The sequence below is a fragment of the Cupressus sempervirens genome, chromosome 8, assembly GCF_028749045.1.
Source record: "Cupressus sempervirens isolate cs-2001-9-10 chromosome 8, ASM2874904v1, whole genome shotgun sequence".
In the NCBI taxonomy this organism is placed as follows: domain Eukaryota; kingdom Viridiplantae; phylum Streptophyta; class Pinopsida; order Cupressales; family Cupressaceae; genus Cupressus; species Cupressus sempervirens.
Window position 1 is genome coordinate 87,952,208 of NC_143125.1, and position 26,729 is coordinate 87,978,936.

A 26,729-nucleotide genomic window follows, 5' to 3' on the forward strand; every position below is an offset into this window, starting at 1 on the left:
CTCAAAATTACACACACATATAGATATATATATATAGGTACAATTATAGATAAAATTCAATAGCATGATGACATAACATTTATATATATATATATATATATATATATATATATATATATATATATATATGTTTTAAACCATGAAAAAATATAATCTTTATGTTTTATTATGACTCCAAATTGATGTGCATTACCACCTTCTTATCGGCATCAACTTCAAAATTTGAATTTATGGAGTTCTTGTAACCGATATCGAGCTCCTTGTAACTGGAAGCATGAGAGGCTTTATCTCCCTTCCCCATAGCTGAAGAATCATTACTCAAACAATCGTGTAGCTTCTATTGACGTCTTCTTAACTCTCTCAGCACATTACTCAAACAATCGTTGCGTGCTATAATTCAATCTCAATTCACAACAAGCTAGCAAGATCACCAACTCTGATACGACTGTAATATACCTGATAGACTTATTGCGTAGATGAATAGTCTAGAGGGAATCATAGGCTGGTAGGGGAGATTTATACGGTCGAATACCATATGGTTGTCTATGGACTAGCGTACGATGGTGGGTATACGTACGAAGGGAAGACTAATGTAGGTCATACAAATGGTAGAGTACGACAGTGTGTTGGAGTGATGATAGCGTACGACTAAGGCAGCTCATACAGTGTCGAATAGTTCGTATGGGTGGTGTAACAACATATGGTGGAAGGAGTGGAGATACCATACGGGGTAGGAAGTGAGACTACTATAGGTCGTACGGAAGCCACTGAGATTGGTGAGGGGTTTGTCTTCCGGGGTGTGAGGTGCAAAGACCGTACAGTCAGTAGACCTAAGGAGGGATGTTCACTAATAAGATTTATTAAGGAATGTTGAATACCAATGGTGCCAAAATGATATGATGGAATGCAAGAGATAATTATTGCATATACTTGCCACAACGCGATTTAGTATATCCGCACACACAATAGGACTCTAAAGATAGTCCCCAAACACCAACAATATAAAATATACTATTTTCAGATCCAATATTGCAATTCACATATGCATCGGACAAAATCTGAGAAGATACAAGTAGTTGCCTAGCCTAATGACAATGATTCACAAATATGGCACACACAGTGAGATATCTGAACCATATCTCCAACGAAAAAATAGGGTGGCAATAAACCACAAAAACTATGTGGGATGAATAGGGAGTATCTTCCACCTCTGAAATTGCACAACTTCCTCAACCTTCAACCTCTAGAAATACACAAACAAATCAAATCCAAATCCATGTTCCTTTACAATGCCCAACCATCACCTTATAAAGGCCTCCAAGAAGCATCTAGAGACTTACAATAGATAGATAATATTAATTATTTCATTATTTTATTAATTTGGGCCCCATATTTATTAATTAAAAGTCCTTCATTTTAATTTATTTCTAGGACCAATTAATTAAATTTAATTATTACATTAAAATTAGGGACATCACATATTTATACTTTGGTACACTTGGTTGGAGTTAAATTTGGTGCATCTTTCATGGGTGTCATAATAGATTCACACATTGCCTTAGATCAAAAGTAGACTCAAAGAAACTATTGAAATAAAATTCATATTAAATAACTCTCTCACCTCATCTGATCTTTAATTGATATAATTATTGGAGTTATATGCTCCACAGAGTTTCTGAGACTGGGACGTGTTTTTGGTACAAGGATGGACGAGTCAAAAGCCAAATTTTAGGGGACGAGACCTCAAGGAACAACAATTAAATAACATAGGGGATTTTTTTTATATATAGACAGAATACAAATATGCATACCATAACATTGATAAACCATTCACCATAGACATTTTAGAAGATTCATTCATGGAAAATTATCAAATGACAAATACTAAGTACTTCCATAATAACAATATCACATACATATATAGCGAAAATCAAAATGCCTAAAGGCTCCAAGTATCATGCACAAAATCAAAATAAAATAAAGATAAGTCCAACTAAAATAGTAAGTTGAAAATACTAAATACAATCTTTCCTCATTGTTGTTATTGCTCTATGTTTTTTTCTTCCTCTTAGCAAGTATGTTGAATCTTAAAATGAGTAGAAGAGTTAGTGTTTTAGTTTTTCAATGGATCAAATATGGTTTGCATATTTTTATTATGTCTTTAAGAAAACTAGGGACCTGCAAAAAAATAGGGGGTGTTTTGCCTTTACCCAACTGGCTGGAAAGAAGGGGATGACCAGCAATTTTGGGGACGGCCAAAAATTTCGCGGATGGCTAGAGGACAACGAAGTCGTACCCAATACTGCTAGGGACTCTTGCCCAAAAAAAATTGTCATTTGGAGGATGTTTCCAAATTAGGCAAAAGGGGACAGCTCTGGGGGCGGCAAAAATCCATCCCCACATTCTTGTTTCATCCTCGACATGGGTACAACCTCAATAGCATAGGGGACACGTCCCCATGGAACACTATTGAAGTTGTCTCTCTCCTTCCTCACTAGCTAGATCTGGAATAAGTGTTCAATTTTCGGGGAGGTGAGTAGATCTAGAAAAATGACTTCTACCTCATACTTTCCTTAAATTTAGCACTAACGGTTCTTCTAGGGGCAATTTGAGTGGTGTAGAAATTGGTAATGTTGATAGGGATAGTGAAATTTCAGTTCACTTTTTACTTATATTGGTGTTGACTTGAATAACTACATGGAAGCTTGGAAAAATCTAGTGGACTTGCAAAAGCCTATGAAAAGGGATGAAGAAAGTTTATTTTATGTGTCACATGAGAACACGTCCCCAGCCCAAAAACCCCCATCCCCGAACAGAAAACATTTTGGGGACTTGGGCATGGCTAGGTGACATCCCCACCTCATTCCCCTTTTCTATAAATTCCCAAGAAACATCCTGGAAACTCGGGGACTTCGGAAAATTTTTTGGGGGACGTCCCTACATCCCAAGTACGGTTGGGGACGCCCGAAGTCCCTAGGTCGTATCGGCATCCCCAATTTTATAGAAAACATCAGCACTTATAAAATATTTTTCTTTTATAAAACATTTCTTTTTCAATTCTAAAGTGTCCTCTCCTTCCAAGTTCACCCTAACATGTTTGTTACTCTTTGGTAGTTAATACATGCTATTTGGGGCCCTCTGATTAGTATTTGACAACATTACGTTAAGAATCATGGAATTAATAGTGTTGTTATAGTCATGCTATACGCTCAGTATTATATAGCAGACTGTTTGCAAGGTGTTGAGAAAGTCTAAAAAGTGCATTATACACCTAGAACATGCATCCTGATGTCATTTTTTAGCAATAAATCAGTGCTTGGTTGGTCTTGGGTTGATCTGGGTCCTTTGTGGAAGATATGGTGAATATTGGAAGTTGCATCAAGATACCCTCTTACTGTAAAAAACCTATATCATTATCAGAACTGTATAGAGGACCTTTTTGTAACAATATCAGTCCACTTACAATGAATTGGAAGTGTAGTTTCAGAATTAAATGATAGTAGTGTGTTTCAATTTGGAAGGTGAGTTATTTTTCTTGTTGCTATTGAAAATGAATTCTAAATTATGTTCTTGGGTATATTTCAGATTTTCATGTTATTATTTTGATATTACATGCAAATTGACAATAATTCCAAATTAGGAATGCATTATACCATATTGAGCATTGGGTTTGATTATTGGAATGTTGTATGTTAAGGTTCTATGATGTTTAAATGGCATGGTTTATCCATGTCTTCATATGAATGTAATGTATATATACCAATATCCCTATATTCTATATTTTTTCCTTATATTTATATAGTCATCCCCTTGTCCCGGAAACCCATTCCCTATCGTCCCCATCCTAGAAACTCGGGGGAACATAGGTAAATTTTGAAATTGAATCCATGATTCTTGTTTCCTTCTTGAATAAAAAGAATTTTCAAGAGGCTTCTTGAAGATTGAATGTGGTTGTCAAGAATATTCTTGATTTGACCACAAATTTTGAGTCAATATATTTTTTGCATATCCCCAAAGAATGGAATAGGGTGGCTAATTGTCTAGCTCAATGGGTCTCTTAAAGGGTTCACAACTGAAATGCCACTAACTGGACCATGTTAAATTGCAGCAGCTCCTAGAGATTATTTATGGTGATCAAAGATTGCACTGTTAGATGGCTAGATTGGGGCATGCTGGGGCTTAGAAGGTCCTTTGTTTTACAGTGCGTATCGAATGATGGTTTTGTAGGATCCCTTGGTGGACTCTTTTTCTGTTGTATGTTGTGATGACGGTTGTCATCTAGGAATCTTATTGTTGTATCTGTATTTAAGCTTTCTTGAATAAATTTTTTATTTTTGCCCAAAAAAGAAAGGAGGATCTACAATATCTTCCAAAAGATTTTCCAAATCCCCCTTAAAAATATAATGAACTAGAATTTAATTGATTACTCATCACCTCATTCAAAAGAAGCTAGGTTTCCTTTACTACATCTTCATTAGATTGATTATTTTGCTCACCCTACATTGCCTTGCTACCAATAGATCCCAGGTTCTTGTTTCTAGTTGTCTACTACTTCATGGATTCGACGAAAATCCTGCATATCCTTATTCCCTTCATCTTCCTTTCTATAATTCTAAGCCTTCTTTCTGAACAAGGGGATATTCAGAAATGAGATGACCATATTCATGGCATCCCCTACATCTAGAGAGAATACCTTCACAACCTAAGGCTTAAGATTATTTGAAGTGTACAATCTATAAAATTATACTTCCAGGAAGTTGGGAGGTTTGATCAAGTTCCATAGAAATAAAAGTAAAAACAGCGAGGCCATTTCCATTGTTAGGCCAAGAGATATCAATGGCCACCCCTAAAGGTTTCGCTGCCATCTAAAAAACATAAGGGGACCATTTTTCTTGGGAGAGGGCCTACATACATATCCAAACAAGGGTGGAAACAGAGATTTCCTCTAAATAATTGAACCCCATGTGCCAATGCTTCATAAATAGACCTGCATTTCTAAAGAGCTAAAACCTAGCCATAAAAAGCTTAATCCTATTATAGTTTCATAATTCATTTTTTAAAATAGCTGTAACATAGCCTTTTGCACAAGATCAAAGCTCGCATTCTCCATTAGTCTATCAATTTTTCCTAGTCCTCATATAAGCTCTGCTTGAGAAAGCTGGGAGCCCAAGAAACAAAAGAACAAACTCCTGAATTGTATGGTGGAAACAAATTTGCTGAATTCATCCACGGCCAGATTGATAAGTGGAGAACCCATTGTCTGTCAAAGCTATTAGCCTATTTCACTTTATCCTATTGTTCTCATCATAGCATCAATTTCCTTCTTCCTAATCAAAGATATACATCCAGCTACTATGTCCCTAGATGAATGGGAGAGGAGGTTGCCTCCCCATCTGCCATGAGCCATTGTAGGCGAAACCAGATATTGAAATCCTGGAAAACTGTGAAAGACAATCAATGAAAGCCAACAAAAACAGAAATTATCAAACTCTCGTATTCAAAATTTTGACTTTAACCGAATTTAACTTCTCTTGAAACTTATTCACACCCTTTTGACTTTCGAAAGGACTTGTATTAGAAAGCATTTGTTTCAATGTATTAACAGAATGTCCCTGCACATTTCAACTGCCATTCAAATATATTTTCTGCATCAGATAATGATCCCTCTTGATTGATCGTGCTTCTAGATTCAACTACATTGATTGTTTTAGCATCAAGATTTCAGATCACACACGTTTTTCATAATGATGTGATTCTTTTGGGAACACAGTGGTCAGTGATCAAAGTACTTCTCTTAAGAATCTTTCCACTCAAAGAATAGATCTGAAATTTTCAACTTGTATGGTAATTTTGGTCTTTGACTCCTTGAAAAACCAAAGTCAGCAAACTCAGAATAGTTCATTCAATGGTCAACCCATCAGGTAATGGATACATTTTTCAACTTTTAGTTGTGATTTCATGCACACATGTACTAGTGTATACACATTAGAATAACTTGGCAACAGCATCAAGGTAGCTAGCAATTTTAATAGGCACCTGTGGTCCAATATAACTTATATAAAGCAAATATCAATGACACAGAAATTGTGAGTTCTTTCCCATATTTCATATAATTGCATGCACACAACAAGATGGCTTTGGTTCAATGGTAGAATATAATATTTAGCCAGAGCAACCTAATTAAGTTCCAGCAAAATTATGCAAGGGCAGGAATCCAGGGAGATTGTATCAAGTTGATGTAGTGGTCTTCTGTCAATGGATAAAATGATTATGGGGTTTCTTTTCAACTTCAACTCCCCCAAAATCGTGGACTTCACCAACATGTCAATGATATATATGTCCCAGCACAAAAACCATCTTACCAACATGTCAATGAAATATATTTCCCAGCACAAAAACCATCCAAACCATTTTAATAACATACATTTGCAAATTCAAACTCTGAGAATTTAATATGAATGAATCTTAGAACTCCAGTATACCAATGAATACATGAAAACTCACCTCTAGCTACCAATCAAACATGGGTATGTTTCCAACTTAACTCATTAACCTCGCTGGGTGATCATATAGGGGAACTAGGAATGAGAATTAAGAGAAAAACATTGCATGGCACATACCAGAACCTCTGCAAGGCCAGTACTTTGAGCAATAATAACTTCTATGGATCCATCCAATTTGGGTCTCCAATAACCACTCTCTGCATGCATTGGTTCTCCAGAAGCTAGTTTCCATGTCTTTTGAGTATAAGCAATCACTGGCTATTCATATATAATTTATTACCACCATAGGAACATATAAGAACTTGAAATAAAAGCATAACAATAAGAACAAACTTATTATGAACATGTGAAAACAATTCTTATTAAGAAAAAAAAATGTTGAAGTAGCTAATAAGGATCTTCTATGTCAGTTAAATTATTTCAAATCTTTGTTGTATTTTCCAACTATAAACAAAGTAAAACCCTAAAAGTGCAGCCACCTGAAACTAAATTTAATATGTGATTCATAAAACTTGTGGATAACAAAGATATGTTCAATATGAAACCCTGTGTATAATTCAAGCACATTTCCATACCTACAAAACTGTGACCTTGTCTTCTATGGCAATATCCATGCCCAAATATATCACAAATATATCTGTAAACTACTACTTGAAGAACCGAGGTAAAGAAGAAAGTTTCAACACATGAATTCCTGGTGTCATGCCGCAACTCCATGAAGAAAGTACCCAACTAATGTATCAAAGAATTTACAGATGAAAGTATGGAGATTCAAATATTATCTTCTTTCAATTACAGCAATTGTTTTTCCAATTTTCCTTCTCCTTATAAGTCTAAAATGAATTCATATTTCACATATATTTACTAGAAAGAACACTGCTTTCTCGAAAATACACAAAAACTTGATAACCCTTTTTGGCTCTCTCCAGGATTCACTTTGAGTTCCCTGTGACAAGACTATGCCATGGCAAAGACAAAAAGACAAGCAAATATGAATAGATTTTCTCCTATAATAATTTCTCATGTTCTCTTTGACAGATATTTGTAAGGATATGTAATATAGGAGACCAACAGGGTTAACTTCTGTATCACAAGAGTTATAATATACCCCTCTATGTTCCCGCATCCATTTTCATTTTGTATTAACTCTGACTTTACAGTTATTATTAACAGTTCTAAACCTTGTGTATTCCTGTGGATTTCAATAGTACTCTTTGTTTCTGAATTCAATTCCAGTCCTACTTTCTTCACCTATGTACACTGATTCATATTCAAAAGTAATAACACAAAGTGCTTCCATCTTTATATAACATAACAGGTTTTTCACAATCATGTGCAATCAGTACAAGGAATTTGTACTGATCCAGATTCGTGACTGCTCTAGGCAAATGAAGCAGACCAATCAATCCACAAGCTTGCAAATGTTAAGCCACGTGATCACTATACCTCCCTTAAATAAACTGCTAAGGTCTGAGGAGTACCACCATACTTATGCTGGATAATGGATATTTATAGGTACATGTAATGCCTACACATTTTTGCCTTCAAATGTCTTGGTCTGAGCTTCTTTTTTTTGACTGTGCTTCAAGGAATGCAAAGGTCATGCTTCTGTTTGTTCCTTTAAGTGGTGTATGATGTCTTTGGCAACTTGTCCACCAGCATCCTTTGAGATGTTGTTCCTCTGCATGTCGATTGTTGTTGTTTTGTATCCATTCAGATGCATGTATGGAAGTGTGCCATGTTCCTTGTGAAGATTTAATGCACTTAATTATTGTTGTGCTCCTTGAGATGTATATGTGATGGATCAAATGCATGGATTATCGTATTGAATCATTTCATGGATATCTGTACATGAATTTTCATTCTATATTTTATATGATGGTTAAATCCGTTGGGTGACTTTCGTGTGCTTTAACTCTTAATGAATTGAACAGATATGCTTGATGTGTACATTGAATGGATATAGGTACAAGGCTATTGCTCCATCCGATATACAGGTCTGAGTTAATGATACTGTTAATTAGAGATGTCACTTTGGGCTTATGTGTTTGGCAGCCACCATTGCACTTATTTGAGTACAAGATGAGCCTGTTTTCCCTTATGGTTTCAGACCCAAATCAATGGTGATTAAGGTATCTATGTGTTGTGAAAAACCCATAAATACATCATTTTATTATGGTTATTAATATTTATTTCCTGATTATATACACGTGTTTTTTAAATAATGAGATTTTGCAAATGAATAGTGCTAAAGATTGTAGCTGCGATAGAGTTCTTTATTTCTGATTTTTGAAATAGAAATATGACCGTTATGACCGTTATGGTCATCTTCACCTGAAAAAGATATTTGTGATAATATTTGAGAATTATATGTAGAAAGATGTGTCCTGCAAAGAGGCATGTGTATGGAAATATGAAGAGTTTTATATTTGGACCATCAGTTGTGTAATGAAGAGTCTCTCTATTCTTTATATATATTGTATCAATTCAAAAGCAATGTATTCTCCATCATTTTTATTATCAATGAAAGAATATTTTTCTGGTGTGGCTGTGTTTTTTCTTTAAGTAGAAGGGTTTTCCTTGGATAAAGTCAATGTGTCTTCTGAAATTTCTACTTTTCGTTTTGTTGTTTATCTTCTGTTTACCGTACAGGTAAAGAAGTCAACACATACAAACAATAATAGCAGAATAGCAGAATTATATTCGCAATAGTAGATTAATGATGAATGATCCTTTACAATGATCCCAAACGGGATATAAATACTACTGCCGAATCTTCCCAAAGGAGTCCGTCGGCCACAATTATTCTATCCGTTACAAACTATTTACTGCCGGACCGTCGGCTACGGAATACCGAAACACCGCCGGACCGTCGGCTACAGAAACATCGCCGGACCGTCGGCTACAGAAACACCGCCGGACCGTCAGCTACAGAAACATCGCCGGACCGTCGGCTACAGGAACACCGCCAGACCGTCGGCTACAAAAACATCGGCGGACCGTCGGCTACAGGAACACCGCCGGACCGTCGGCTACAGAATACAAAATACCGCCAAAACCATCCAGTCGGCTAACATCTTCGGCTAAACATTAACATTGTATCAAAGTGAGGTTGGATAAAAGCAAATAATGAAGTTTTATTGTTCATGTAATCAGTATTTTGTAGGTCTCTGATGATGCAATGTTTCCTGGTTCTTTTTCATTTTTTTGTTTTGGTTTCCATTTCTTTTGAGTTCCTCTTGTTTCTATTGTTCAAGAGTGCTTGAAGAACTTATTATCATATGAGGTTCACTTCTTCATTTTTTGCATTGCATCTGATTTCAAGAAGGTCTTGCCCATTTCTATTCATGTTTTTCCTTTATATGCTCCTGTTGCCGTGTAGCTCTTACTGTAATTAATTTTTTTTGTTCGATCTATGTGTCTATATCAGTCTGCTCATGTTATTTGTCTTATGTGTGCTCTTCATGTATGACAAGGTGGGTTCCTTTCTTCTATGTCTATGTGGACTTCTTCTCTCTAATTAATGGTGGTGTTGTATTTTCATCTACTGTTCATCCCATCAGGATATTATGCATCATCGGTTCTCCTTATGTATATTGTGATCTTTTGTAAGGATACGTCTCTTGACCTTCAGCAAGAGAATTCTTTTGAAATGGAATACCATATGGAAAGTCAAGTGTCAACTTTTGTTTCTATGCTATTATCGAAATGCTTTTATGGACGACAATATATCTGCAGTATTTACTATTGAGAGTTTTCAGAGTCATCCACCAAAAAGAGAGAATAATGTTCTAGATTGGATGTTCCAGGATAGGAAGAGCCACTTGTGGAGATGAGATATCAAGTTGTGTATTCTGGTTTGTGTTCTTTCGAACTCAAGGAAGCAGGCAAGAGAGAGCAGTAATATTAAGAACTGATTGTGCATGCGGAGAACTTGACAGTATGTCTTGAACTAAGTCTTCTTACTACGTCTCTGACTTCAATGACAATGTTAGGTGCTTAGGAACGATTGCCAAAGTCATGACATTCCAATCTAGCAAATCGTTGTCGTTTGGAGTGATGATCTAGCTATAGAAGGAAAATCATGCATGCATATTGGTAGTCTAAGTCACAAGGTTCGAATTTGAATTCGATTTTGGGTAACCATAAAATTCGGATGAAGTTTGACGAGAGTAAAAATTTGGACAAAAGTTTGACGTTAAATTTGCCATATTATATATATAACATAGTAAACTAACAAAATATTTTAACTTTGTTAAATAGATTTAAAATCATTATAAAAAGATTGACACATTTATAAAATATAATTATACTTAAATCATATGATAAATAACTAATGAATATAATTTTATATATATATTTATGTAAATGAGCAAAATATTTTAACATTGTTAAATAGTTTTAAAATCATTATTAAAACATTGACACATTTGGAAAATACAAATATTATTTAAATTATATGATTAGATTTTTATTAATATAATTTAATATGAAGCAAAAAAATTATAACAATTTAATGCTAGAAAAAAATTATAAAAACCTAAATATCACAAACCAAAAACTATATAAAAATATTAATATTAAACATTAACTCAAATGGAAAAACATGAATGAATGAATTGTCTGAGGCAGCGCAGCTTTTGGCTTCCCTTCGTCCCCTGTGATTTTTTTCATGTAGGACGATTAAAAATGGTATTTCAAATGGACAATTAGCAACAGTATTTCCATATCGAACGATTAACAATGGTATTTCCACACCTTTGGTCCTATCTTGCAACTCAGCTCCTTTCCAATGAAGTCAGACTAACAATGGTATTTCGAACTCTTAAACATTGTTTTAAAAATTAAACCGTAATGAAAAATCCTCTCCTCATTTCTGTACAAACAAGGTCGAATTTTAATGAATTTTATGGAAATATTTGAAGTTTGCCCAAATTTGAATTTCATGCCTGAAATTCGGAGAACTTTGTAACACAGTTGGCATTTATCAACTAGTCGGGGGTTTTATTTTATGAGACATCACCTGCATTAATACACCAACCATGAGAATTCATGGATGACTCATTTCAAAGAGAACATACTAGACTTGGGGTTGTTGGAGTAGTATATGCTTGTAGAAGTCCTCGTGAGCCACAAACATTTGGGTAAGTCAAAGGTTTATGGCACAAGGCACTTTTGGTGCTACTAAATACAACGATAGTCTTGATACAAGTCGTAAAATTATCAAGACTAATGGTATATGTGGGTTGTATAGAGCATTTAGTATATCTGTGTTGATTTATTCTCCTTCCAATGTTGTTTGGCGAGCATCTTAAGGTTCAAGTCAATGTATCATTTGGAGGACAAAAAGTAGTTGGATGACTTAGGGTATATTGCGATTTAATCAAGACATTGTAAAAACTTTAGCAAAGAAAAAGATATCATAACTTTTGATTGTGAAGAATATATGATATATTGGTTGGATAGAGTATTGGTTTTTTATAGAGGATAAAGTGTTGATCATTTTATTCTTTAGTATTGATAGAGACCTCAATGTGTATGATGTTTTAACAGTTAGTTTTAAACTTGCTTTCAAATTTGAAGTTTTAAAAAGGGTATTTATGCTTCCTAGAAAGAGCAATGTATTGAGTGATTTCATCTTTGCTACATCTTATCGTAACAACCCCTTGCTCCAAATTTTTTTGGTGTTTTGGAAGATGCTCATTTCGTTTGTTGATTCTCATTTTTATGTTTTTTGCATGGAAAGATATAAGTATTCTATCTTAAATTCTTGTTACATCACTAGGAATAGTGTATGCTTATAACATTGATCTCTATTATAGTTGATTTTATGACATTAATATCTCTCTTGGTTGTAGGGTGCAACAAGAAGCAATGAGATGAGAATGTTGCTCTGATGATATATATTCAAAGGGAGATGTTTAGTTTCAGGAGGTTACATCAACTATGTTATTGTGGGGATCAAGTTGTCCCTATTGAGAGGGAGTCTCTATTGAGAAAGAATCTTAGTCCTCCTTATACATGTGTTAATGAGTTCTTCTCTGTGAGAGAAGTTCAAGGTGAAATTCCTTGTTGTGCCCTCTCCGAGTAGGCATGGTGGAAATGCATTCTTCTCTGGAAGAAGTCTGAGGTGAAGTCCCTCATTTCACCCTCTGTGAGTAGATATGGTGGACCACCCTCTACGACTAGGAATAGTGAAAATGCATTCTTCTCTGGGAGAAGTCTACAATAAAAGCCCTCATTCCACCCTCTGCGGGTAGGCATGGTAGAAGTCTTGCCTCCATGATGATAATCTTATACTACTATGATAAATTATGTTATGCTAAGATAACATGTTTTATGTAATTAACATCTTTGGTTGCAGCTATGTGTGCCTGTCATACCAAAGATCTCTCTCTTGCTAAGAGGGAATGTTGAAGATTATAACTGTGATAGAGATCGTTATCTCTGATTTTTATGAAATAGAAATATGATCGCTATGGTCATTTTCAAGTGAAAAAGACATTTGTGATAATATTTAAGATAATATTATATGTAGAAATATGTGTCATGCAAAGAGGCATATGTATGGAAATATGAAGAGTTTCATATTAGGAAATTAAAGAGACCTTCTGTTGTGCAATGAAGAGTCTCTCTATTCTTTATATATATTGTATCAAGTGAAAAGCATTGTACTCTCGAACGTTTTTACTATCAATAAAAGAATATTTTCCTATTGTGGTCGGGTTTTTCCCTTTGATGGAAGGGTTTTCCCAAGATAAAGTTGCCATGTCTTTTCTGCCACATTTTAATTTTTCATATTGTTGTTTATCTATATTTCTTGGCTAAACATTAACAAATAGTGCTTGATACATCAAGAATTGACAAATTGGGGAAAAAGCAAAATGGGAAAATGTTATTTAAATGTATTAGAAATAATATTTTGATTTTTGAAATTAGTTGAAATTGCTATTTGGAAAATATTCCTTTGGCTTCAAAAATTTGATTAAATCATTTAAATTTCCTAGAAGAAAAGAATTAAATTGTATTGCTTTAATTACCTTAAAAAATGAATGAATTAAACATATTCCAAAGAACCCAACCGGTTCTAACTCCAACCAACATCAAATTACTTCAGATTAGGATGTTTGACATTTTGTCAAACTATTTTGTCCTTTAATTTCAATTTACGTTTGCTTGCTTGTAATGCTTTTTTATTTAGTTTAGACGCTTGCAAAAGGTTATTAGATATCCAAGCAAACAAATTGAAATACAAATGCAATCTTTTTTAACCATTCAAATGCATATGTATGATTTCAGCTTGTAAAATGTGCATCTACAGCCAATTGACATTTCTACAAACACTTGGCATGCTCAGTAGTGACTGAAACATATTTCAAACAGGCATTTCATCAAACAGTTGTGGTGGAACTTGTAATGTCCATTTTTTTGGCGAGTCTATACAGCTGATGGAGTTAGGTCATCATAGCAACCCTCGTGAGCTAACAAGGTGTTTTCTGGGTCCCAGTTGTGAACTTACTATTTTTAGTAAGTTTACTTTTGGCAATGCAGTGGATGTCTCTGGCAGTTGATCATCACCTCGAGTAAATACGGTTAATAATTGCATGAGCTCTTATTTATTTAATAATTATTAAGTGCATTATTATAATGATATTAATATTATTATAATAATGACATTTAGAGATATTTCTAAAAAGTATGTTGGAAACTTTCAAGTGTTGAGTTCTTTTGGGAAACTTCCGCAATTTTTGAAGTGGAGATTTTTTAGGAAACTTTGGCCAACAAAAGATTATAAATGAGAGCTCGTTTCATTGGGAAAAGCACGCTTGAAAATATAATTGCTTTTGTTGCCTTTGTGGCTTTTTCCTGAAAGTCTGAATTGTGAGCCCATGCTGAAGTATAAGGGTCTCTAAGGTTTTGAAGATTGTCTAAAGTCACTGCTGATGTATAGTGGTTTCATGTGGTTAAATCTCCTATCTATGATTATCTGTGTCTGGGAGATTGGATTTATAATTCTGAGAATTTTTTGAGTCTAGCACAGGCAATTGTGCTAAGGTGAACAATTGTCAATATATCCGCCGACTGTGGCTACTATGGCTAAGGAGACTGAATTACTTAAGGAATTGATTGCATTTACATCCGATTATGGCGATCAAAGTCAGGAAGTGAATTGGGAATCTCTAAGGCTGCCGTTTTCCTCTAAGACAGTGGTTGGGTTCTCTAGTGTCCAAGAATCCATATAAGAAAGGGAGCGCCATTAATCTGAGGCTGAGACGACTAACTGGGAGCAGCGTTTGAGATAGAGGGATTACAAATTGCAGACCCGGCACTCTGATTATACACCTGGGATTGTTGGGAGAGATCTGTGATTTAATTAAGAGGCCTGGCATTATTCTTAAATTGTCCGCGATCAGCATTTGGGAGTAAGTGATCAGTTGCAGACCTGTACGTTAGTTCCTTTAGCTTGAATTGGTATCAGAGGCAGCCAGGGCATTCACATGGGAGCTGTGTTCTCTTTCCAGCTGGGTGTTTGATGATTTTGCTGTTTGATAAGGCAGTGCAAAGGATTGGCATTATCTGATCAGCAAAGTATTTTCCAAACTGGAAAGCAGACTGCATTTTCAGAGGCCACGTGTGTTGGAAGGAAATCCGTTAATGCGTGAGAACTGCTGTTCGAACTGGGCCAATAAAATGCTACCAACAAGGAAACGATCACAGTCATATGACCTGCGGTTGCAATTCTAAGCAAGCCGTCAAACACCATACACGTCTGTCAGCCGATAATCATTTGCGGAGGTTTCTCTGGGAGTTCGAATTTCATTGATAGGTGGTCATACATACTGGAGGAGCCGTATTTATGTGGAAGACTGTACCTGCATTTCAGAGATATCCATAGGCAAAGCAAGTGCCACACACAGCAGTCAGGTTCTGAATTATATGTTGTGATTTGGAATTTAATAATATATAAACTTGACTCGAGTTTGGTGAATGTTATTATTTGTTTTTAAAAAAAAGGAAATTGGTAATTATTGTTTGAAAATTAAAGCATATATAGTTATTTTAACCAAGAAATCTGAAGCACAAGGAAAAACCAAGTTACTTTTCACATCTTCCCAGCTAGGGTTTTTACACAACCTTATAACCTTTTTATACCCAATTGTTTGCAATAGACACTAATGGAGTTGAAGTAAACAAAGCCAAGTTCTTTGCAAATATAATTGTGCAATGTCTTGCTCAAAAATTCAGAAATCACAAATGGAAGTTAAAGGAACCTGTATATGCTGTTATGACAGTTTGATTTGCAGCAGTCATATAAGAAGACCAGACCCAATCTGCTCTCAACAACAGTTCCCAGACTGCGCATTGTTTCCCATAAGTAAACACCAAAAGTGGCATGCCAAGCGAAGGCCCACAATACCTCAGATTTTCACATCCAGTATGGGAATTCGCAGCAGCAAGAGATGCCAATGCTGGTGTCCAAATAACAGTAGCCAAATCACCTTCAAAAGCATCAACAGCAGCAGCCCGATTGGGCTATTTTATTGCTCAAGATGCAGTGCCAAGATGACAAGAGATACTGCCCAGCTAGGGATTTGATAGTAGAAACCTTAATGCCACAATGGAGAGATAATAAACAATTTAGCAGCACACTTTCACCTTCTAAATCACAGTAACCACAGGCTAAAAGGCTGAAATGTAGATGTCCAATTCAGTCCAGAATTACCATACCAATTTGCTATACAACAGCAGCAAATCGATTCTCAGTTCAAGAGGAATCAGTCCTCTAGAAGTTCACAACTCAAACCCTAACAAGAAGAAATATCAAAAGCAATAGACAAGAATGAATCTATTTGCTATAAAGCATCTTTTATGATGCAACTTGGCTTCTTCAATACACCTTTCATTAAAGAGCGTTCATCAACACACCTTTCAATTAGAAACTCTCATTTAATAATTTAATAATAATTAGGCCACTAAAATAATAATGACTCCCAAAATATTATACTTTTAATATGTCGTCTGAAATAGAAGTTACACCTATTATTCCCTGTGTGACCAAATGTACTCTCCTAAAATAGAAAGGGTACCTCTCAATCATCACCACACTTGCCATAAATAGCAAGTGTATGAAACTAAGCCCAAACAAAGTCCAATCTGAGTCAAACAAAGACTAAACAGGAACACACTAAATTGTGAAGAAGACAAAACCTTCCCATATCCAAGCCTCTGCCTCAAAAGACCCTCTATTCACAATAATTAGCCTACAAGGATCACAATAATAAGCTAATCCCTCAAACTCGGATGCTGCCAAAAAATGGGGGCGTTACACATTTTAATTCAATAATCTTTTGTATTTTTAGTTCCTGCCTGTGGCAGGAATACTTATGCATTCATGTCAATGCAAATATAACATTAACACTAACCAATCAAATCAAAGAATTTAAAAGATTCTATGAAACTTCTAATGTTTATATCTTTTTCTAATTGTTCATTATTTTATAAATCACATTTTTCATCCATTCTATGGATCCATACTATTTTTGGCGGGGGAGAAAATTAATTTTCTTCAGCAAAAAAAACAAATATTTTCTAACAACTTCATCTTGCATTAATGAATCTATTAATTACAACTTTATCTTTTCCACATTTGTGATAAGTTGATAAGATTTTATTTTTTCAATCATTTTATCTTCCACCTCACACAACATGTCTAATCAATATTAATTATCACAATTTATTAAATTTTTTTTTTTTTTTTTTTAAATATATTTATTATTAGTTTTACATTGATGTTTATTTTTCACTATTTGATATAACTTGTTCTTAAAACTTCATGTAATGCATAAATTCAAATTATATATATATATATATATATATGTCTTTTTAATATAATTTCAATATGTTATATCTTTGTATTTGAATTTCTAATTTTTTTTAAATTTTTTTTTTTTAATAAAAATAGTTGAATTTTTACTATTATTTTATTTTTATAAAAATAAATTAAACAATATTATTTTTTAATTATATTTTATAATAGTGTTTGTAATATGTATAATTGATAAGTGTTACAATTTATAAATTATATCATTTATTATTATTAATATTTTTTATTTAAACAATTTATCATTTACTTTAAATACATTTAAAATTTAAATATATATATTTTAATATTAAATTAATAATTATATTTTATATCAAAAAAATACTAAAGAAATAACTACAAAAAAGAAATAATTCAATTCTAAAAGATATATAACTTATTATTAAGTTTTTATAAACTATGTATTAAAATTAAATAGTTATATTTTATTTCTTATTTATTACATCATATTTATTCATCAACATCAAATTTATATGTATTACATCTATTTATTATTTACAAATGTACATATTAAATTATATAGATATTATTTTATAATTAAAAATTACTTAATTTTATGAAAATTTTGAAAATACAAAACATTAAATAGTAAATCTTCTCTAATTGTGTAAAATTAAACAATTAGTTTTACTTATAAAATATTTTTATATTTCAATACATTTCATTTTTTCTTATAGAAATGTGAGTTTTAATAAAAAAAATTAAATTCTTAGTTTCATTAATTAAAATATAATATAATTTAATTTTTTATTATAACCATGATATTATTTTGACTATTTGTTTTATTAAGAAAAATAATTATATTTAATTCTCTCTCTCACAGACACAACTTATGTTGGTATCACTCTATCTTACTATTTTATCTCTCTTCCTCTTCCTCCTCTATATTATCTTTTTTTCTTTTCCTCTGCATATATGTTTATGTTGTTATTGTTGTATAATTTTATTTATCTCTATCTATATCTCTATCCTAGTTTTTGTCCAGTGCTAATGATTAAAAATAGTGTGAGTTCCATTTGATAATCAAGATGAAAATAATATATAGTTGGGGGAGTTTTTCCAACTACTTATGGTTCTCTAGTAGCATGCATGGTATGCTTAAACATATAATGTGATACTCCAAATGCTTCATCACTTCTTCAAGTTCTATAATTCAAATATTGGTATGGATATCTTTCCTCATTGCACATAATTTAAGTTGTCAATGTAGAAAGTGCAAATTTGTCTAAAGCATATGTATTGATCATAGTATGATATTAAGTACTTAGTGCCATATTGGGGACTTTGGCCTCTTATTCTTGGGCTTAAATGCCCAAAGATATAATAATATAGCATGAGAACTTAACAACAAAATATGAGCCATCCTATCAAATCACAAGTGCATTTCTAGGGCGGGAATTTATCAACAAAATATGAGCAATCTTATCAGATCAAAAGTGCATTTATAGGAAAAAATTAATGCATTCACAATGTTAATTTAGATTCTCACTCATCTACACCTCTACAACTATTATGCGTTAGGCAGGAACTACGACGCATTGCATCTCTTGTATGGAAATGGAAAAATAAAAAAGGAAATAATGATAAAAGCGAAACTAACACAATAAGAAAATAGAAAAAATAAAGTAAAAATGTGATTAAGAGAAAAAAATCTTGACATTTTATTTCATTCTCTCATTTGGCATTTTTGCTCTAAAAACCCTCTCACCCTCAAAATAGAAAATTATTGGAAATGCTTAGGACTAGATATGCATGGTTGGGAATTGAATTGCTAGGGAAGATTAAAGGTGTGTACACTTCTCAATTTGAATTTGCCTCTTAATTTTGAATAATTCGAAAGGAAATTATAGTTTTCACAAGCCTCAAAATTTAGGTAATTCTCCTCCCCTATCCATTTTTTTGAAGGTTTTCAATCATGTTTTCCATGCTCACCTTAGTGGTTGCATATGGCTTAGATTGTAAGTTGAATCTCATGTATTTAAATTGTTTAAAGTTTTTAAAAGGAAATACTCCAATTTGTGCCCTTACCATAGCTTAAAAAAATCAGAAGACCTTGAATGTGAATACAATTCAAAAGGTGTGGTTTTCAACATTTTTTGATCCCCAAAGTGTCTTTAGAATTTAGAATTTACAATTTTGATTTTTGATTTTCTAAGCCTTTATCAATGGAGTTAATGAAAAACAATTAAATTGAATAACAAATACAAATATCATGCCATATGAGCATTATTAGACCAATACAAGCTCCTCACGAGAAAATAAAATAGAAATCACCTAAGGAAGACCAAGTCACTACTTAAAAATCCTCTTTTATTTTAAAAAATTCCTATTATGGAAGACCAAGAGTCACAACTTAGAATGCCACTTTAAGTCCCAATGGGGATTTAGACTTGGGTCTCAACAATGAGAATCAAAAGTTTCAACCAATTAAGCGCAACCTCTTTGATGTTTGGGAAACTTTATACTTTTGTCAATGTAATTTATTTTTAATTTTGTTAAAATTTAGGGTGATAATAGAGTACTCACTCTGAAATGTGTAGAGAAAAGTATATTTTTGCTCTGAAAATTGTGGAATTGGGCCTGATTTTGAAATCCTGTCCGCAAATCCCCAAATAAAACAAAAAAACTGAGAAAAACCTAGAAATGGTTTTTCCTATCGTGGCTCTGAGAATAGGTTGACCTGGAGAAAGTGTTTGGACGTTGTTCCACAAAGTCACCGTGTTCTCGGGACCCTATAACTATGTTGACTTGACTTTTTCCGAAAGCTCTTGGGGAGTTATTTCCAAATCTGTTTTCACAATTTCACTAAATTGCTCCTGCACACAATACATATAATTTTTGTTTTTGGGTGGATGAGAGCTAGCCTTGGTCAAGCCCTAGATTGGGGAATCGACCTTGAAATTGAAATGCAAATGTATGTACAGGAAACAAGATAAATGTAACTATTCACCTTGCTTGTAGAAACCCTTGTCAATAAGGATTTGCATTGCTTCTGTGTCATCGACGTTGAATTCACTATGTAGAATGTATCTCCACAATTGCAATGGGTCTACCAAAACCACATCATAGAGCCGTAGATGTCAATGTGCATCAATGAAGAAGATGATGAATGCCTCAATGCAGATCTCCTCCTTGATGGCCAACAATATGCTAAATCTTGAAGAGGAAATGCTCAAAAAGGATCCTTCAAACTTTGAGTGTCTTGAATGTTTGATACAGACTTGCTTGCTTGAATGCTTAAATTTCTTGAGTACGCGTGTGGATGTATGGATTCTTGAAAATTCATAGAAGCAAAAATGAAGATCCCAAGCCCCCTTTTATACTAGTCTTCAGGCAAGAAAACCATGCAGGCTGACTGGAGATCAAAAGAAAACAATTGGAAACCCTAAAGTCTCTTTCTCTTGATGAAGAGGCAGTTGACCTCTTCCTAGCTAGGTCGACCTATTCTTGGGGAAGGGCTCGATAAAAAGATCCTAGAGGTCTCAGAGAGAGTGCAGGTAGAATTGGGAAAAGTAGAAGAAAGAGCACATTGAGCACAGGTCCATAAATGGTCCATGAAGTCACAATGGGATGGGCACTAAAAGGTCTTAAATGATGGGTGCTTCCATTTTAAAACAATACATTTAGCCCCCACTTAGCGAAAGTATGAGTTAACTCAAACTCACAGTAAAGTAGATCAAAAGCAAAAGGTCGATCTCATCATGACTAAGGAAACAAAAAAACTACCAAGCCCCCAACAAACTTGAGTTTTCATCATATCCAAAATCATAACGAGAGATGCCACTGACAAGAAAGAGAGACAGAGAAGGGGGATGTAATCAACTCACCCAATAAGGTTTGTGTTCCTTGTTGTAAACCACAAAGGGATTTGATTAAAAAGTCTAGCGGTTTTGTGTGTCCAACAGTCACTCCCATGAAAACAAAAAAAAATGTAGGATCAAATGGTTTAACAGGTTTATATGCCTAATAGTAAATTCTACAAAGAAAAAGAAAAACTATTGAATGATCTAGCGAATTTGTGTACTCAATGGTCAATCTCACAAATTTTGCACCTTGTAATGGCTTTATACCCCCATGATATAGTACTCCTATACCATGGTTTGTGTATGTGCTATGACAAGTCAAATGATCTAGCAAGTGTCTGTGGCATGCTAGTCAACCAATCCAAGACATGTACCAAAAGGGGAAGAGTAACTGGCCCTAGCACCTTATGTTATGCTCATTTACTCTATTTGTAGCACTCCAAAAAAAAACATATGAGAAATAAGGGGACAATGTATACTCCCCCTTGAGATGGAAAAATAATTGTTGTAATGTTCCCGTTATAAAATAAATCATTTATCAAACTTTTGTAACGGGCCGATTGATTTAATGTATCTCGAACCCATTTTTGTTTTTGTTTCTATAGTTTGTGTCGTCGTTGGCTGTCTTTGTACACCCTTAGAAAGTTTTCGAACGAGTATTTAAGCACGGCTTGTAGGTAGTCTTTAATCATGCTTTTGGATTATTTTCTATGTACTGCACATTCCTATTGGAGTTATGGATTGTTCGCTATTTTGAAAGTGAAAGATCTTTCCTATTTGGCTATTCTAGTTTCGGTGGGATTCAACTCTCACCCTATTCCATCGATGCCCTACAAATTGAAGAATTACTTGTATGTGGAAATATTATTGCTATTTGGTGAGTATCTTTTCGGACTTTGTTTTTGCAAGTTGTGTGTGTTGCATTTTGCATTTTTAAGTGGTATCATCAAATTGACTTATACCCTCCATACACTCACTCACTGTACTCATAGCATCCTTCCCCAGTTAGCGTCACCATACCCGTACGGAATCCTCCAATAGTTAGTCTCAGCCACACCATACGGCCTATTCTAGCCTCACTGTAAGGGTTATTATTTCCCCCCCACGAGCCATCTTCCCTTACTCGTACGGATTGTTTCTGCCACCGTACGTCCCTACTAAGTATGGCCATACCACCATACGGCTCCCTTCTCTTGCTCACCATACTATTACTCTGGGCAACCAAGAACATCATACGGCCTTCATTCATCAACCGCACATCACTATTTGGCCTCTGTACAAGTCATTACTTGCACTTGGTCAACTGTACGACCTCAATTCAGGTTTTGCACATTGATTTAAAGCATCGCAAGTATGGAACATTACAATGGTATCAGAGCTCTTCAATCCTGCCAACTTGTGGATAGTGAATGAGAGTTTATAGCTAGAAGAGAAGAGGGACGCATTCCGTTGATCGAATGGCAGCCAAACCGGAACCGACAAGTGTAGAACTCATGGCACTACTAAGGGAACTTGCCAGGAATCAGGCACAGATCACTAACACTCAACAACTCATGGAAGAGACTCTCAAGAAGTTGGTAGACAATAAAATATCTGGAGAACAAAATGCTCATAGCACGAACTCGATATCGGGTAAATCAAACCCTCATCCTGCACGCTCTCGACCTTCCATGCCGTCTTTTCCCCCACGAATGGAGGCACAGCATGGAGGGAAACAACCAACCTTTGAAGAAATGCAAGAACAACTGAGAAGACTGGAAGAATGCAAATTTTGAGGAAGATATATCCTACAAAGATTACGCGGATCTGAGAATGAGATATTCGAGAGGCGAAAATAGAGCATATTTTAACGATGATCTCAAAGGAAAGTTGAGTAAAGTAAATTTGTCTCCATTTGACAGATCCGGACCCATATCTGCACAAGCATGGGTAATGAAGGCCGATACTTACTTTCACCTGAACCCTATGCCGGAAGAAGAAGCAATCAAATTTGCGGCACTGCACCTAGAGGGAGTCGCATAGGAATGGTGGCATCACGGCATTATCACACTGGGGCATGATCAAATAAATACTTACGCAGAATTCACTAAGAGATTGATAGATTGAACCGTGCCACCCTGTCGGAGGCTATCATTAAGGCACGGAGTATGGCATCGTCATCCACGTCATCCTCTTGCAGTTATTCACATGCCAAACTATCCACGTTTTCGAGGGAAAATAAACCTCTGCCCAAGAAGCCGTCATTGGATGAAGCTACCAGACAGGAACTTCAAAGGAATAAACTGTGTTTCAATTGCAAGGGACCTTGGGAGCCTAGCCACAGATGCCTCGAAAAGGGAAGATCCATTACATTGAGGTTGTGTCTGATGATGAGGACAACAGGAAGAAATGCTTGTCGAAGACAACCAACCTCACGATGACACCAACATGGTCAATTTAAACCATACGGAAAGATTTGCAACTTTGGTACAGCGGGAAGGAACCATTGCCCTAGCCGGTAGCTCGAAGTGCACAATTTTTCGTGTACGGGAAACCCTCCAAGGACAACAAGTTATGATGATGTTGGATAGTGGAGCCACTCTAAATTCCATAAACTCATCCTTAGTGAACCTAAGAAGTCTACCTATGGAGAGACACGTAGGCTTTCAAGTCAAGGTTGCCGAAGGGACTCTTCTACCCAGCATGCACCTTGTTCCTCAGCTCAGTATCACAATGGCGAATCACACGGTGACTGAGGATTTCTTCATAGTAGACCTGGATGACATGGAAGTTATTCTAGGCATACAATGGATGGAGACACTTGATGAATACACTCAAAGTTTCAAACGAATGGACTTCACTTTTGTTGTCGATGGAAAGAAGGTTGTCCTCTGTGAAATGGCAAATGAAGGTCCGAAGGAAGTTTCTGTGCATCGGATGGAGACAATTTTTCAGCATGATGACATTGCATGGGCTGCACATTGTTTTATCTCAGTGGAACCTATAAAAGGGCATCGAACACCTCCACAGGATGATTAACTCCAAAATATTTTGAATGAACATGATAAAGTTTTCATTGACATTCCTCCTAGCATCCTACCTCATCGAGGGTTTGAGCATACTATCGAGTTGGACGTAGGGGCCAAGCCGGTCATAACCACACCGTACCGCCATCCGAAGAAATTCAAAGATCAGATCGAAAAAACGATTCAAGAACTGCTAGAGAAAGGATGAATCCGTCCCAATTTCAGCCCTTTCGCATCATCTGTGGTTTTGGTCAAAAAGAAGGATGGGACAATGCGCATGTGTGTGGACTACCATGCATTGAAGAAAAATAAATAAAGAATAGATATCCCATTCCAAGCATAGATGAGTTGCTAGATGAGTTGCATGACACATTCTATTTTTCGAAAATAGATCTTTGTTCCGGATACCAACAAATCTGCATGACGGAGGAAGATATAGAAAAGACTGCCTTCCGTTGCCACAATAGACATTATGAGTTTCTAGTCATGCCGTTCGGATTGACAAACGCACCTACTACATTCCAATCATGCATGAATCACATTTTCAACAAACAACTGCGTAAGTACAAATTGGTATTTTTTGATGATCTTATTTATAGCAAGACATGGGAGGAACACTTGAAGCATCTGAATGAAGTCCTAAAGATCATGGAGGAGCAATCTTTGTTCGCCAAGCAATCCAAATGTGAATTCGGCATGACAAAAATATTGTACCTAGGGCATGTTAGTAAATACGGAGTTCAAGTGGATCAGGAAAAGATTAAGGCTATCCTTGATTGGCCTCCCCCAAAATCACTCATAGATTTGCAAGGATATTTTGGGCTATGCAGTTATTACCGGAGGTTCATCAAAGGATTCTCTTAGCTCAGCGCACCTTTGATGGATCTGACAAAGAAGGGGTCTTTCTAGTGGAGCGAAAAGGCACAACTCACTTTTGATAAACTAAAAGAGGCAATGAGCACTTGTCCCGTACTTGCATTACCTGACTTCACCCGACCATTCATTTTGGAATGCGACACGTCCGGAGAAGGCATTGGCGCAGTACTGATGCAGGACAGACACCCCATAGCTTATCAGATGCTTACACAGACAGAACGCCTCTATTCCATCTACAACAAAGAGATATTGGCCATTGTACATGCACTAACCAAGTTTCGGCAATATATGGTATGTGCCAAGTTTGTTGTGCGCACTGATCACAATAGTTTGAGATATTTTTTGGAGCAATGAGATTTGAATGAGCGGCAACAAAAATGGGTAAGCAAGGCTCAAGCCTTTGACTTCCACATTGAATATGTAAAAGGAAAGAACAATGTGGTTGCAGATGCTTTGTACAAAAAGCCCACCGTCTGCTTACTAACCCAGATTTCAGCCGATTGGAAAGCACAATTGTTGGTAGAATATTCCAAAAACACATTTGCCTGTGAGTTAATGGATGGCATCGCCAAGGATGACAGGTACAGAGTAGTAGATGACATCATTTACCATAAGAGTCGAATATTCCTAGTGCCTGAACTTAAATTGAAGCATAAAATCTTGAAGGAGGTACATGACTCACCCTTGGCAGAACACCCAAGCTTCCTCAAAACGTATAGAAGTCGACGGGAGAGGTTTTCATGGAAAGGATTAAAAGGGGACGTGTTGCAGTATGTAAGAGAGCGTGCGGTCTGCCAACTATACAAATCCGAACATACTCTATCTGTCGGGTTATTGCAGCCGCTGCCAATTCCAGAACATAAGTGGGTAAGGATCTCGATGGATTTCATAACAGGGCTTCCCAAGGTGAATGGGAAGGATTGTATTTTCATGGTGGTTGACAAGTTGACAAAGTACGCACATTTCTTCGCCATCCCCTCGAAATTTCAAGCTGCACAAGTTGTCAAGTTGTTTTTTAGAGAAGTTTTTCATCTGCACGGGTTACCCCGAGACATTGTCAGTGATCGGAATGGGCGATTTATCAGTATCTTCTGGACAAAACTGTTTCGGATGGTAGGGACAGAGTTGTCACCAAGTACTAGTTACCACCAACAGACAGATGGACAAACGGAGATTGTGAACAAATGGCTTGAAGGTTACCTTCGGAACTATGTTTTGACACAACTACGAGCATGGGTCAAATGGATCCATCTAGGGGAATATTGCTACAATACCACGTACCACATGTCCATCGGAATGGCACCATTCAAAGCTCTGTATAGGTTCAAACCCCTTTCCTTCATCAACACAATTCTAAGAGACAACTGCTCACCAAGGGCGAGGAACTAGCTTTAGGAGGGACAGGATATTCTTAGATGCTTGAAGGACAATCTACAAAGGGCACAAAATCAACAGAAGATGTACGCCGACAGACACATAATGGAGAGGAGTTTTGAAGTAGGGGATTTGGTCTATCTCCGGCTCCAACCCTATTGACAATCCTTATTGAAGGAGAAAGGAAAAGGAAAATTGAAACCCCGATTCTATGGCCCCTATTGTGTCACTCACCGCATTGGGGAAGTTGCCTATGAGCTAGAACTTCCAAAAGGTAGCTGTATTC

At 35.6% G+C, this 26,729-nt stretch overlaps 1 protein-coding gene across 3 annotated transcripts in view; it reads right to left on the minus strand.

Annotated features, from left to right (window-relative positions):
• Positions 1 to 26,729, minus strand: part of LOC149541763 (nitrobindin heme-binding domain protein) — a 212,360-nt gene that overhangs the window by 94,266 nt on the left and 91,365 nt on the right. For all 3 annotated transcript variants that reach the window (XM_089796125.1, XM_089796123.1, XM_089796124.1), the window contains exon 2: positions 6,621 to 6,761. In XM_089796125.1, the coding sequence (XP_089652251.1) occupies positions 6,621 to 6,761 (141 nt within the window). The remainder of the gene's footprint in view (positions 1 to 6,620; positions 6,762 to 26,729) is intronic.